General features: G+C 39.8%; 4 protein-coding genes and 1 long non-coding RNA gene across 5 annotated transcripts in view; 2 read left to right on the top strand and 3 right to left on the bottom strand.

The window, feature by feature from the left end:
* The window catches only part of LOC145454808 (solute carrier family 15 member 2-like), a 383,011-nt gene that overhangs the window by 337,989 nt on the left and 30,104 nt on the right, over positions 1 to 14,918 (bottom strand). The window lies entirely within an intron of this gene.
* On the top strand, positions 19 to 5,982 carry LOC145453572 (uncharacterized). Its single transcript, XM_080331533.1, has 2 exons — positions 19 to 2,625; positions 3,417 to 5,982. Exons 1-2 carry the CDS (start codon positions 26 to 28, stop codon positions 3,793 to 3,795), a joined length of 2,979 nt encoding a protein of 992 aa, XP_080187659.1. The 5' UTR covers positions 19 to 25; the 3' UTR covers positions 3,796 to 5,982.
* LOC145454220 (uncharacterized) lies at positions 5,383 to 7,392 on the bottom strand. Its single transcript, XM_080332225.1, has 3 exons — positions 7,066 to 7,392; positions 5,860 to 5,955; positions 5,383 to 5,403 (listed from the first exon to the last, which is right to left on the bottom strand). The coding sequence occupies exons 1-3, from the start codon at positions 7,390 to 7,392 to the stop codon at positions 5,383 to 5,385; spliced, it is 444 nt and encodes a 147-aa protein (XP_080188351.1).
* LOC145454221 (NADH dehydrogenase [ubiquinone] 1 beta subcomplex subunit 5, mitochondrial-like) lies at positions 11,094 to 11,645 on the top strand. The gene has a single exon (XM_080332226.1). It carries the CDS (start codon positions 11,094 to 11,096, stop codon positions 11,643 to 11,645), a length of 552 nt encoding a protein of 183 aa, XP_080188352.1.
* Positions 13,646 to 14,872, bottom strand: LOC145453843 (uncharacterized). The gene is made up of 2 exons (XR_013919938.1): positions 14,272 to 14,872; positions 13,646 to 14,085 (listed from the first exon to the last, which is right to left on the bottom strand). It is a non-coding gene; the product is annotated as an uncharacterized LOC145453843 (long non-coding RNA).

Consider the following 14,918-nt stretch of genomic DNA (forward strand, 5'->3'; position numbering starts at 1 on the left):
TATTGGATCAGTTGAAAGTTTGAGAATGTTACGCTCTGGAAAGGTCGTTCGTACTAAGAAATATGCGAGACCGAGGCGTTACAGCGACACAAGTCTTGACGAAGATATTACACTCCCTACTCAAAAAGTTTCCAGTACTCTAAGAAAAGTCTTGAAATCTACCAACAGAAATTATCGCAGAGGCAGACCTCGTAAAGTGGTCGTCTGTGATGTGTGTTCGAAGGTATTTCCGAACGCGGATGACTATAATGCACATTCTTTCATCCATCTTGGAGAAGAAGAGATTAAGGATGTTGAAAATCAGACCGTCTCAGCTGGAAGCAGACCTATCGCGTCAAAACCCAAGAATAAAAGAAAATCAGTCTCCCAAGTGTCTTTGCAATGCCCCAAATCGTCAAAAGCTGGACACTTTAAACAACAAAAAATCAGAGAAAAATCTGTACATTCAACAAAACAATCACCTGACATCCCATCTGCTGTTTCAAATGCCGTTGTTCCGACTGAAAACTGTTCTTCAAAATTGAAGCAAATGAAAAAGAAAAGCAAAAAGTCCGATTCAAACGCAAAGCCGAATGATTGTTTGAAGAAGAAGAAGTCAAAAGACAATGCAAGCCGCGAAGAATCAGTAAAAAAAGTCGGATTATTTGAATCTCTGGCCGCGGAGGTTTCGAAAAAAGTGCTGGTGTCAGGTGATTTGCAGGATGACGATCGATATTCAAACGGGGATACAAAAATAGCTAAAAAGCCTGCATTTTCTAAAGTTGTTGACTGTGTATCACCCAATGCTAGCAAAGAAAAATTGTCTGCTAACATCTTGTTATCCGATTCAAATGTTGTGAGTATTAGAAAGTCTTCAGATGACACTACACACTCAAACTCGGTGAAATCCGACCAAACAGACGCATGTCACCATAGCTTTGTAGTTGAAAATGATCGTGACACTGTGGTTGTACCAGAGCCTGTTAGTGATGTTCAAAGTGCAGAAGAAGTGCAAAATTCTCAAGATAACAACTCAAAATGTGAGATTACTTCCGCTGAGTCTGATACCGTCTGCTTAGAAACAAATACTTTGTCAAATCGTGACCAAAGTGTCACGCCATCGGTTCCAAATGGGCACCACGCTGGAGGATCTGAACTGTCAGGATATACGGGAGAAAATTTTTACGAAAGAATGAGGACTGCTATCAAATCGAGTTTAGTCGGGCATCCGTGTCCTGTGACACCAGACGCTAACGTTAGTAATGATCATCCAGAAACAATGAATTTTACTTCAAAGAGTAGGAATTTTTTGAAAAGCAAAAACAGTGATTCGGAATTCTTAATTAATGTCTTCAAGTCATATCGAACCCCAGTATCTTCACATACATCTAAAAATCGGGTTAAAACGTCCGCAACTCAACATAACATGGAAGCGCAGAATCCATGGGTTATTCGTAAGAAAGCGGGTTGTGATAAAATTCAACCTGTAGAGATTGCGGAATCTAGTTACCAGTATCCGCTTCATTTGAACGATCCGTTTGTTTCTGCAGATATCTCAAACATACAAAAGAATGCGAATTGTTCACATGATCGAGAAAGTACTTCGAAAATACGCTTGAATGAACCAGTTGTTTCTGCAAATAACTCAAACACACAGCCGCAAAAAGATCTCAATCCACAGCGCAGCTCCGCTGATGCGTGTTCACAATCTATCGAAGATTTTACAAATGCAAAAGTATCTTCGAATGATGACATCAACTTGTCTGTTCGTAAAACTATGACTTCGATTGAAAATGTGTCAAATTGCTCTCAAATTCATGGGGAAGGTTACAGTACAGACGCAAATGGACTAGATCAGAGTACATCTGAGATGTCTGCAAGCGAGAATGATAGCTTCGATGATTTGCCGTTTGAGTGCGACTGGTGCGGAAGAACTTTCAAAAACAATACTCTGCTTACGTCTCATCGGTGGGTACACACGGCATGTAAACGTTACGTGTGCCGTTTCTGTGGCAGAAGCTTCACGTCAGAACGAAGTCTACGCGAGCATAGTATTGTGCACAAAGTCCCTGACGCTAAGTCGACATCTACGGCTAAAAGAAGTGGGTGTGCTAGTAAGGGTGTAAAACGAAACGAATCCGAGATGGAGTTTAGTTGTTCTGAATGCGGGGAGGCGTTTTTGAAGAGGCTCAGGTTTGTGCGACATCGGAAAGACGTTACATGTAAGATTTGTAAAATTACGTACCAGTGTCGAGTTCCCTTTCTCCTTCATAACAGAGAACTACACGAATCCGCTTGTGACATTTGTGGCGAGACTCTGTTTAACAACAAATACTTGAGGAATCACATGAAAACGCATGCGGCAAAAAGAGTTCGCGCTTGCATAGAGTGCGGAGATGTTTTCCTGCTGAGATCGGAATTGCGGGATCATTTTGTGACGCACAAAGAGCTCGGAAAGCACGTTTGTGAATTATGCGGTACTCCCTTTGCGAAACGTGTAGATAGGATGGACCATAAGAAAAACAGACATGGTCGAAATCGAGATTTGACGCGACCCAGAGTAACGAGGTCTGTTGCCGGCGACACTGACGTTGGAATCAAGTCTTTGGAAGACATTGCTCCTACAAAGATCCAAGAAAGTCGTAGGTAAGCCATAAAAAATGCACTCGACTTGAGTACTAGAGTCGTGGATTTTTGTTGACTCTGGTCACCGTGTGTATTGACTTGTGACCAAGTGATTGGACTCGATACATTCTATATGACTTATTCCAGTTTTCGTATATACTGATATTGAGAAATGGGCACAGAAACTGTATTTTACTTGTCTGAATGAACACGATTAAAATGAATGAGTATATTATGAATAGTATATTCATATTGAAATGAAATCCGAATATTTTCGGCTGACACTCGTCAGGGGTAATCGTCATCGAACTTTCATGCTGGTGACGTCATATTTTGTGATACGATTGTTGATATACGATGTTCTTTCTTATTCTCTGCTAGTTGCTGACGATTACCCCTGACGAGTGTCAGCCGATATTATTCGGGCTTCATTTCAATATGAATATACTATACAATTGTATAGCCTACTGAAGTACTGTACCTCCAAGAAGGTCTTCAAGTATATTATGAATGCGAGGTATTCGATATCACCCAAAAGTTTCACAGAAGTGAGTTGAACGTGACTCGATAGTTGACTCGAGTCAAATTGACTTGTGACATGGTTACAATCACAAATTAGAGCTTGTATAGTGAAATTCTGTACCTCCGAGATCTTTATATATCAATATGAATACATTTTGAACTGTATATTGAAGTTCTGTACTCCCAAGTCCCAAGAGTCTATAATATTATTATACATTATGTATTTTTTCACATGCTCAATTAGTTACTGTCCCCGTTGACTAAGCAATAAAATGTGTCTCTTTTTAAAGGTTGGATTCGCGGTCGGATTGTGGCTCGGAAAAGAATTCGAATAGTGTCTTGATAAAGCTGGATCTTCCGAATATGAAGTTGAAGCAAAGAGCGAAACGTCCTGGTAACGCGAGACATGTTTGCAAAACGTGCGGAATCAAATGCAGAAACGCAGACGAGCTGTACACTCACCAAGAGGACGTCCACGGATCTTCTGAATCCTCCGACAAGGAGGAGTGGGATCCGGAGGAAGATAGCGACTGCGACAGCAGCGACCATGCTGACTCGAAACGAGTCGGTGAGAAGCATCAGTGCAGGATTTGCGGAAAAGGGTACACGGCGAACAGGGGTCTGATTAGACACATGCGAATCTCGCATAGGAAACAACAGCTGTTTTGAAACATAGATTTGATAATTCTAGTCTGTTACACTAATTAGAGTGAAATTCGATTAACCTAATTCTTAACTGATTTGTGAAATGTTTCCATGCTCTAATCTCGATCTAATTTCGGTTTTCCTGAAAATGCTGCAGAACTGTATCGCGCAAAACTAGCCTAACTCTGTCTACAAGCGTTTGCTATTGTCATGCTTATAAGGACTCTGATTTGAAATTACATGAAATGTGTTCTTTCTAAACAGGAATTTTATTCAATTTTCAAGTGACACACAATAGAAGCCGCTTTCTCGTCAAGCCTCATCCATGAAGCAGTGTTGGGATCAAGTCACTACCTTCGAGTCACGAGTCATCTCGAGTCATTGCAGATTTTGACTCGAGTCAAGTCAAGTCAATCGATTTTTGAAGGTGACTCGAGTCAAGTCAAGTCAATCGATTTTTGGAGGTGACTCGAGTCAAGTCGAGTCAAGTCAAGTCAAGCCACGAGTCAAGTCACCATTCAAGTCAAATTGAATTTTCCAAGTATAAGTGATGATTGAAAATCATAACATTTTGCCAGCTGTGTGAAAAACAGATTAATTAACCTTTATCTTGCACCAAATAACGAATATAAGGTTAAACATACAAGCAAAAAGGCGGCACTAATGAAATACGTGAGTAACTGTATAGTGACATGCTCCAGTCTGTTCTTATCAGCCAAAATAGAGGGCCGAATACGAAGCCTCGAGAAGTTTAAACAAATTGATATGGTACAATACACTACCCATCTACACATTCGTGAGAATGTAAACGGATCAACTATATTCATTCGATTAACGTCATACAAGAGGGTTGGTAAAAGTTAGCACTGCGCCATTTAAGAAACAAATATAGCTATTAGATTAATCTACTACTGCCACGGCAACGTAAGCTCTGAGCATTTCGTTTGCGGCCAATTTATTTGTGATGTAACCATGGAGGACCAGTGGAAATGGAACGTACAATAAGTGAAAGACTGGTTTCTCTCGTGTCATGGCGTATCGCGAATTATCCCAACATACGCATGATACAGTGATTTAGTCGACATCATTTACTTATTGATGACTTGAAATTGACTCGTAAATTTTTTCTCCGAGTCACGAGTCATTCCACATTTCTGAAGCGCCGAGTCAAGTCAAGTCAAGTCATTTTTGCAGAGTGACTCGAGTCAAGTCAAGTCATACGAAAAAGTTGACTCGAATCTGACTCGAGTCGAGTCATCCCAACACTGCCATGAAGCAGTTTTTCTGCTTCATATTTCTGCCAATCTTGAAAAGTACTTTTTGATTTCATTTTTGTGCCAATCTTGAAAGGTCTTTTATGAATTCATTTTCTTGCCAATCTTGGAAATAGCCTACTTTTTGATTTCTTTTTTCTGCCAATCTTGCAAATTGCTTCTTGATGTCCGCAGCAACGCTGCTAACTGTCGAAGCTATTTTACTTTAGTGAGCGATTTCACTTTTACCGCTATACTTTTTGTACGACTCTTTTCTTCAAGGTGGACACAATTTTCTCAAAAATCGACTATGGAGCTTATATTATGAGTTTATTATCAATTGTTGATGCTTGGATTGTCATTGTTGCACCGCAATCAACTGCAACACAATGACATGTTGTGTTGAATGAACGAAGCTCTGATTATTGTGTCATGACCTAACAATAGGAATCGGAAGTTTTTACCTGTAATTTTTACATTTGTCCCGTTCTCGAGCCAGTTAGGTTGTTTGGTGTCCGATTTCAGGGGATTTGAGTTATTTAGAAGTTGTTTGTCACTTCACGATCAGCAGTATTTGTGGCTCGGTTTTGGATCACCGTTTGATTGTGCTGTGTCTAACTTGCCCACGTAAATTTGAATTTGCCTGCATATTTATGAAATTCCTTTTACATTGACATACTGTTCCATTACTATTGTACCTGTGTACTGTCATGGAAATATTTTTTGTTGTAAGCTTAGTAGTTGTAAGTATACTTGACTTTTTTCGGTTCTTGTGGCTAAACTAGGTCTTGAATAGTCACTTTTTCTTACTTGGAAATGTTGTACTGTGTCTAACCTGCCGGCGTACGTCTGAATTTGCCTGCGACAATCCGAATTTCTTTTTACCTTCAAATACTGGATCGTTGCATTGTGCCGAATCTTTGTAATGACACTGTCACGAAAAAACTCATTATTTCAAGCTTTTCGTGTGTCAGCAGCTTGCTGCGAAGTTGTCAGTAGCATTGTAATTCTGCTTTTTTGGGGGTGCTGTTTTTGCAAGACAGATGTCAGCAACTAGTAAGGACTACCGTTACAGCAAGCACATGTAATGTTGTTAGTTATAGCTCGGTTTTTATGACGATATCACTCGTGAAGATGACTAAATCCGATACAAAAACTAGAAAAACTATGGGCATCTCAATTTTACACTTTATACTCGAGTCATTTTCAACTCACCACCGAGTGCAGTCCAAGTCAGTGAGCACAGGTTCGCGTCCTAGTCATACTGTTCACAGTTACAAGCTCAAATCAACCCACATTTTTAACACCGTTGGGTGATATTGAATGCCCCACATTCATAATATACTCATTTTCCTCGCTCTCCACAGTTTCTGGCCCTATTTTCCGGTATATTTACTCCTACTTGAATACCAATTCTGAATACTTTGAGCACTTGTGTATACTAACTGGGTTGCGAGTCACCAGGGTGGACTTGGGTTCAGTTTATTTATGATAAGTTTATTCATTGAAAACATAAGATTCTGATATGAAACGAGAGGAAATTGTGTATACAATGCACATAGTGAACTGATGATTGTTAATTTAACTCAAAGTAGGCCATGCTCTAGAAAAGCGCAGATGTGACACCAGTAACAATCCAATAAGCTGCTATCGCCAACAATACCATGAAAATGTACCATAATATCTCAGCTTGTCGCATTAGCGTTTCAAAATGCTGGTTACGACGCCCAACGTGTATTGGTAGGGTCCCGGATTTGTTTAGAAATGGGTATGGCACATCTGGAATAGAGTGACCCAGAAACTCGCATAGAGAATCCCACCCATCTGCAAGATGATGAACCAGAAGCTTTTCTTCTGGACTTTTATGCATAACATAACTGTTGTGTTTTCGATATTTCAGCTTATATAGTCTTGGATTATTCGAAGGTTTGAGTGAAAAAGGTCCTTCAATGCCAAAGCAGAATCTAGCAAGGGTTGCTAGTCTTCTTGTAAAGTGATATCCTGAAGGCAATAACATAGCTAGCACAAATTTCAACCATACTTTTAATGAGATTATCTCGTGCATTTTTTGGTAACTTTTGTACCAAGAGTCCTCGTCCCTGATGGTCAATATAATCTTTGCGTCGGGAAAAACTTTGTGAATTTCTTCCCAAAATGCGACAACTGGACCGTCGACTAGCACATCGATATCTTTCAGACTTGAGTGAATTTCCTCGTCTGTGACTGTGCCGTTATGAAACTTATCCCAAAGCTCGCCGAGTTCGAATAACTGGTCGTCGTAATCGAATACTTTGTATCCTAGGATGCGGAGGGATTCTGCCAAACTTTTGGTCCCGGTCTTCCATAAACCAGCGCATATTACTTTCATTTCTGCAGGGAGACGGTAGAGCGAGAATTCCCGAATCTAGATTCCCAAAACGCTGAAACAGCTGAGAGCGGAACTTGCGGTCATTGACCTCTACATACAGCAAACAGCAGCTCTAAAATACGGAAAAAGAGGGAAAAATAAAAACTAGCTTCCTCGTGTATTCCATGCTTATGGCACCAAGATTTGTTGTTGTATTATCGTAGCTAGCATTTGATGGGCTATCAATCATTCAGTTTATGAATATTTTCATCATTTCAAAACATCACAAGACTGCGATACAATGAAAAGATAGGAAGGTGTCGAAAGCCTTTTAGATCAGACACCCACGTTAGCCCAGGCGAAGTAAAGAAGAGGCATCCACACTAAATGAAATGTAATGCATTTCAAAACACTGCAAGATTGCGATACCATGAAAGATAGGAATACGTCGAATCGACTTTGAGTAGTATTCGAAATCAGACTCTCGATCACCTGGGCCTGACCTAGGTGATGTAAAGAGAAGACATGTACAGTACATTGCACTTGTACAATGCACAAGTACACACTGAATGAAGAGCAAAAGAAGATAAAATACAAGTAGGTTACGTCCTCTTTTAATACGATTTGTCCCCTTTTTTTACTTTTTTGAAAGTGCCCTCGGAGGACGCCTGAATGTCCTATCTTATGAAAAATTTTCAATATTACAAAATATTTCAATGACTTCTTCACCTCGGAATCAAAAGCGCACAAGTTCAACACACGCGCGTCCACGTCGTTCAAATACCATATGATCGACCGAAAAGACCATCGCTCTATCAAATATGCCGGACCGACCTGATGTGTGGAACAGTATCCCGCCGACAGTCGACAAGCATGGATGTCCATTGTCCAGTGTCCACATTCAGGTTGAGATACAAGCAATTACTACTAAATGAATACTAGTCCATCCTCAAGATTACCGGACCACGACTGACCTATCGATCTCGCTTTCCATGACATATGCTGCCACATTTCTTGTCTCGTTATTTTTTCTATACTAACTTCTTTACTTTTCATTCAGCGTGCATGCCTCATCTCTACGTCGCCTAGCTAGGCCAAGGTGGGTGTCTGATTCCATAGACTACTCCCAGTCGCTTCGACATCTTCCCATCTTTTCATTGTATCGCATTTTGTGGTGTATTGAACTGATGAAAGTTGCTAATAAACTAATGATTATGATCTCTAAATTTTGGTTAAATATACGGGGGAATTGGACTGAGAAATAGGAAATCCGCGTTCAAGTAACGGTATGGTAACCCTGCTTAAAAGGAAAAGCCACAAGGAAGAGATTGGATGTGACGGAAGGCGAAATCGATATTTCGGGTCGTAGTTCGATATACTTTTGGGATGTCTGGTAATCATATAGTAGAAATTGCTCGTATATCTAATTGAATGTGGATGTGTCCGTTTATATAGCTCAGTGCTGTCGATACTGTTTCACATTGCAGGACGTGTGGAAAGACGTGCATAGTACACGAAACGCGTTGCGTTACGTATTGCAATAGGCTGATAATTTGTACAGAAAGCAGGCTCAGGCCAATCCAGTCCATTGAGTAATCGAAGATAATATTCGAGAGCGTGCTAACTAGTAACTCCTAAGCAATATCAACAATCAATGGACTGCGGTATTTCATCAACCGTGACGGTCAATTCATGTTGGGCCGGTGCGTAAACTGGGGTGGACTTCGTCAATAACATAATAGATTCACGTTTCGTAGCTGTCTTTTTGTTATTTATACCGATTCAGAGCGATAAAATTGCAATGATCGTGATCACGAATGCAATCAGCGTCATTAGTACAGCAGAATGATGGAGATACAGTGATACTGAGGCCGAAATATATGTTAGCTTAGATTGCTTACGTACGGTCGTACGGCAGACTGCAATTAGTCGTTTAAAGAGCTCGGCAGGGGTATTCGTCACTCGTCAGTAACTAGTAGAGAATTGGAAAGAACATTGTATATCAACAATCACAATCGTATCAAAAAATACGACGTCACCAATGAAATTTCGAATAAGAGATTAGTTCAATCTACTATTTCGTGTACCATCTAAAAATTGTACATAACTCTCTCTTATTCGAAATTTCATGCTGGTGACGATGATTAACCCTGACGAGTGTCAGCCGAAAATATTCGGGCTGATATGAATATACTATTCAATTAGCCGTTTATAATTTATCATTTTAGCCTATCGCACTGATCGCAGCGTATGATAGTGATTTGCAAATTTCACAAGCATTCTATAAATTAATACTTAATCACGAGTAGCTCGCGAGGTAACGATGCTAAAACTATAATTACAGAGTAGAAGTATACCGTACTAAAGTAGAAAGCTAAATGCCTGAAATTACACAAAGTATAGAGGGAGAGCCTATACCGTAGTTCAAAGAGTTTGAATTGTCTTTATTTGGCACTGTCATATGTACGAGAATCCAGTAAAAATATAAGCAATGAAAAAATGAAAGTAGAATAGAGAGATACAAATGCAAATCAACTATAATGCAAATCTATTTAAACATATCTTTCTACTGATCACAATTGAAGTGTGTAAAGTAGGTAGTTTTCGTTCAAAATATGTCGAATGAGAAATCAAAATGACTGACCACAGTTTGGTAGGCTACTGCAAAAAAGTAGGAGTACTCTGTTAGTCGCCACCTTTGATTAATGGATAATTGGATAAGAAATTTCAGTGGTGGTGTGAAAAATTGAATATTTAAATTTTCATTAGAAACCGCTTGTGTTGAAATATGTTCAGATTTAGGATCCAGATCTATTTAGTTGGGTATGGAATTTGATTATCGACGTAAAAATGTAGCATTTTGATTTTACTATTAATATCTTACAGATGTTACTATTGGATAGAATATTCATATTGAAATGAACCTGAATATTTCGAACTCACACTGGTCAGGGGTAATTGTCAGCAACTAGTGGAGGATTGGATAGAACGTATGAACAATATGAATATGCTACTCAATTGAAGTTCTGTACCTCAGAAGCTCATCAGCTGTAAGAAACATTTTAAATTTGATTTTTCTCAAACTTTTTCAGAGTATCGGTGTTTAAACAAAATCCGTTATCGTTGATTTGCTAAAACAGAGTAGGTCTACCAAAAATGTCAATTCTCCCGTTAGCTGTGACCAAGAGAACAATATTTTGCTTATTGCTTTTGCTAATACCGATATACTGGATTTTGTATATAGTTATATGCTACAGTGTTACATTGCCGAGCGAGATAGTGTAATGGTTATGCGTCCAGCTTCTCGATCGGTAGGTCGTGGGTTCAATCCCCGTCCGGGTCAGACCAAAGACTCTAAAACTGGTATCCGCGGCTATCCAGCTAGGCGCTCAGCATCCATGGGTAGCGTGGAGGAGAAAAATACGGTGGTGCAGACTAGACGACCTTGCTTAAAGGTCGTATCGCATCTCCATCGTCAAAGCATCTCGATGGTGCCGGCGAAAATAAATCTGATCTCTCTCTCTCTCTCTCTTGTATGACTGTAAATTATTTCATGATAGTTATTACAAACCTAAGCAAATTTCAAACTTCTGTACCGTAACTGAACCTTGGCTAAAAGTAGTCTTGAAAGTAACCCAGCTCTAACGTAATGTAATTATATATTTACTTTTTTTCATACTGTACTTCAATCATTATTGCAATACATCCAATAAGCACCAGCGATGCTTCTTTCAAAGTTGACCAGGGCGCTTCTGCCCATATCTAGACGGAATCCAGCAAAGATTTCTTCAATTGTCACGCACACTCCAGTTAGACATGGCAGCAAAAAAGTGATGTACGTCTTCTCATCGTCGTACAAATACCAAAGGTTTAGAAAGATTGCATTCATGTATTTCTTGGTCGGTGCCATCCCGGCAGCTGCGATCATATTTTATACGTCATGCATAGTCGGAGAGGCTGAATTGTACGATTATGACCCAGAAGTCTACCAGCCTGAGTTCTATGAACATTTTGCCCATCCTATCACTCGATTTTTGGCAAAATATGTCATGGAGGATCCCAGTGTAAGTTATTACAAGGACATATACGCTCTGGAATTTGAGAGCCAACAACGAAGAATAATTCAGCTTATCGCGTCGGTGAAGGAAATTGAGAGAAATATGGGATTCAGAGGCTGGCAACGATGGGAGGGACCGATTCGCAATGAGATGCACAAAACGGATATAGAACGATACCTGGAGGAACACGAGATTCCTACCAAAGTCAAGCGTTGAGAACATTATAAAATTCATTGGCATACTCGCAAACTGATGTACTTATATTGAAACGTTTCTGTTGAAACTTTATTGGCTGATCAAGACGTTATCATGCATTGGTGGCTTGTAATATTGATTTTTATTCCAACAGTTTTCGTCGAATGAAGGGTTGTTCAAAAATAACTATTTTTTTTTCAAATTTTCCTGGCTATATGATACAATCCCTAAGAAGCTTAAAATAAGGGTCACCATATTTCGAGGTCGGGGAAAGAGGACAGTTTTTACATTACACAAAATTCATAATAACAAATAAGAAAACAGGATATTTGGAAAATCTTTACAGGAAACACCGTTTGTGTTGACTAAAAATATGGTCATTTTTCCGACTCCACTCCCAATAACTGCTCAAATGTTCACATTTCACGTTATTTATGGCGGTTTTTCGTTGTGCCAGTACAATTGCCTGTCTGTCAAAGCTATAAAGGAGGACGAATTGCTGGAAAGAGGGCATTTGGGCGTCCTCGCAGGGCATATTATTTCGAATTGAAAAAATTCTGCTCCAATGTAGCTTGTCTTCTGCCGGTTGGAATTGACCCAGATTTGCTATGCAGGTTTTTTTTTAAAAAGTTAACAATTTCATGACACCTCCACTGAAGTTTGAAACAATAATATTTTTATTAAATTCAAAAAATTCTAATAGCTTAGCTTCTAAAGGTTGGAATTGAGCCAAATTTTGTGTGCAGAGTTTTTTAACCGACAGAACAATTTACAGTAGAATGCAACACAAAAAAGTTCCTTAAAAAACAACCCGAATGTACGGAGTACACCCGAGATTCAAGCATGGTTAAAACTGGAGCCTGCCCGATATCGGATTCACCGTTAACCCCGATATATTCGGCAGATATTCAAAAGATCTGGTATCTAGCTTAATGCGCATTTCCAAAACTTTGGAACATTTATTGTAGCAGCTTTACAGCAATTTTTAAGATTGGACGTGAAATAAACTAGAAAGGCAGCATTTGGACAACTATAATCAGAGGTCATCAAAAACAATGTAGCACATAAGTGGGTTTTACCAACATGCACTAGTTACTCAACTGGTTATGATTTGAAACCACTTCTACTTCACAGTTTTTAGGTAAACTATAAGCCTGCAATACTTGATTTTTTTAACTAGGAAACTGTTACTTGTACTGGATCAGAAATTTATGACGCTACTTCTACTTGTACTTGAGTACCGATGACTACTGATCAGTATTTCCAGTTAAGCGGTCCTGATCCTGATTATAGTAATCTGACTTCCAACTAACATGCCGTAACGTCACAAAAATGGCCAATATTATTTTATATCTAATGGCAAATACCGATAATTCTTTCAACGCTTGATATCAACTCGATATTATTACGTTCTGGCTCTAGTTAAAACCATGTCATTGCAGGCGACCATATCTTGGCCATGGTTGACTTTGAAACCATGCGACAAACATGAACATCGCCAAGATATAGCCGAAAAAATGAAAATTTTACAAGAACTTGATTTTCTATGAATTTGAAAAAAAAATGGATTTAAGCTACTTTGCTATTTTTTCACATCAGTCACCATTGATGAGTCTGTGACATCGGCTAAAAGTGAGCTCAGTGTAAGCTATTTATTTATAAAGGCGTTGTATGTACGATACAGCGCTCAAAGAACAACGGTTATAATATCCCTGGTTCAAATGCTCGACAAAACTGTCAGTTTTGGTAAAAAATAATTATTCGAATCTCACTTAAAGTAACAAGTATAAGTAGAATTGACTGGTTTTACTAGACAGCTTAAGTAAGCAGTCATAAATACGCTCTCATGCTTTTAAATGTACTATTACTTTTTGCTTGGTACTTCTACAGAATAGTTTTCTTGTCTACAGTTTGACTGCCTCTTTAAACCAGAACCGGATTTGAACATTTATGATGCCTCTTAAGCACCGTGAGAACGCTAGTTCACCGATCAGACAATCTACTAATTGGCATAAAGATGATCCAAATCAGTATGAGTTTAATAAGTTGTATCATTTCAAAACACCACAATACTGCGATACAATGAAAAGATAGGAAGATGTCGAAACAACTTGAATTACCGTAGTCTTTGAAATCAAAACACGCATCTAGGTCGCTGATTCGATCCCCGGCCATGTCAGACCGAAGACTTGAACGTGAAAATGGCGTCCGCGACTTTCCGGCTCGATGCTCAGCAATTCAGGATAGCATGGAGGAGAAAAGATTCAGTATCAGTTTATTAATGATTTCATTGGATCAGAGCATTACAAGATTGCGATGATGTGCAAAGATAGCGATGATAGATATGGTAGAGGAATAGATAATGGTGATGAAACCGGATACTTGAACGTAACACATCACCATCGTTAAAGCACATCGATGGCACAGACGCAAATGAACCTGATCTCTCTTTCTCTTGCACCTAAAACAAAGGAACGGGCGATGATGACCATACGCACTTTTTGGTTGGTCACCTGCGGCATGACAACCACTGTAGTTCAATGGTAACATGTGTTGGCAAAGGAAAGATCGTAGGTTCGATTCCCACTGGCTGACCTCCAGAACCGAGCGGGGGTTTATTGCAAAGGCCACTCGTTTGTGCACCTACCTGTATTGCCTCGAAGGCTTGTATTTGGCACTTCCACATTAGCAGTACAGTAACCGTAGCCTAACGGTTACGCCGCTGCATCCGAGAAGGGTGATCGCGGGTTCGATTCCCGCTGACTGTCCCCAAATATGGGAGAAGCAGGTACATTGTTAGCTTACGCTCTGCAACTAAACAAAAATCTGTACGGGACTTTGTCAAGCATGCCCGACAACCACCGTAGCTCAACGGGTTATGCTGCTGCTCTCGAGATGAGAGATCGTAGGTTCGAGTCCCACTGGCTGTCTCAAATTCGACCATAGGGGTAAGTCGATACCCTACACATCCGGAGGTTCGTTTGTCCGGCCACGTCATCCGCGTAAGCGGTGTCTTGTAAAGTCTAGAAGTGGGCTGTGATACAAGTCGATGAATACGGATCGAATCATAACATCGGGCCTTGTGTAAAATGACCAATGTAGCTGAAACAATAATGCATTCTCTGCACTGAAACTCTGCAATCCTTGCTACCTGTCGCTCAATCACAGTCGATTATAATGAACTAACCTTAGACTCTAAATAAGTAAGCTACTCAACTTGGCATACACAGCCCAGATGAGAGAAAGGTAGTGAGCAGGGCTGTGGAGTCGGTAAATTTTACCACCGACTCCGGC

The sequence above is a fragment of the Botryllus schlosseri genome, chromosome 13 (genome assembly GCF_051294905.1).
Source record: "Botryllus schlosseri isolate E-star chromosome 13, Bs_hap1, whole genome shotgun sequence".
In the NCBI taxonomy this organism is placed as follows: Eukaryota; Metazoa; Chordata; class Ascidiacea; order Stolidobranchia; family Styelidae; genus Botryllus; species Botryllus schlosseri.

What these genes read in the sequence shown, in the direction of transcription:
- LOC145453572 (XM_080331533.1), top strand. Translation starts at nt 26, where the DNA reads ATGTTACGCTCTGGAAAGGTCGTTCGTACTAAGAAATATGCGAGACCG. An exon ending in AAGATCCAAGAAAGTCGTAG is followed by an intron (nt 2,626 to 3,416) that starts GTAAGCCATAAA and finishes CTCTTTTTAAAG; the next exon opens with GTTGGATTCGCGGTCGGATT.
- LOC145454220 (XM_080332225.1), bottom strand. Translation starts at nt 7,392, where the DNA reads ATGAAAGTAATATGCGCTGGTTTATGGAAGACCGGGACCAAAAGTTTG. An exon ending in ACGAGATAATCTCATTAAAA is followed by an intron (nt 5,956 to 7,065) that starts GTATGGTTGAAA and finishes TTTTCGTGACAG; the next exon opens with TGTCATTACAAAGATTCGGC. An exon ending in ATTCAGACGTACGCCGGCAG is followed by an intron (nt 5,404 to 5,859) that starts GTTAGACACAGT and finishes ATTGTGTTGCAG; the next exon opens with TTGATTGCGGTGCAACAATG.
- LOC145454221 (XM_080332226.1), top strand. Translation starts at nt 11,094, where the DNA reads ATGCTTCTTTCAAAGTTGACCAGGGCGCTTCTGCCCATATCTAGACGG.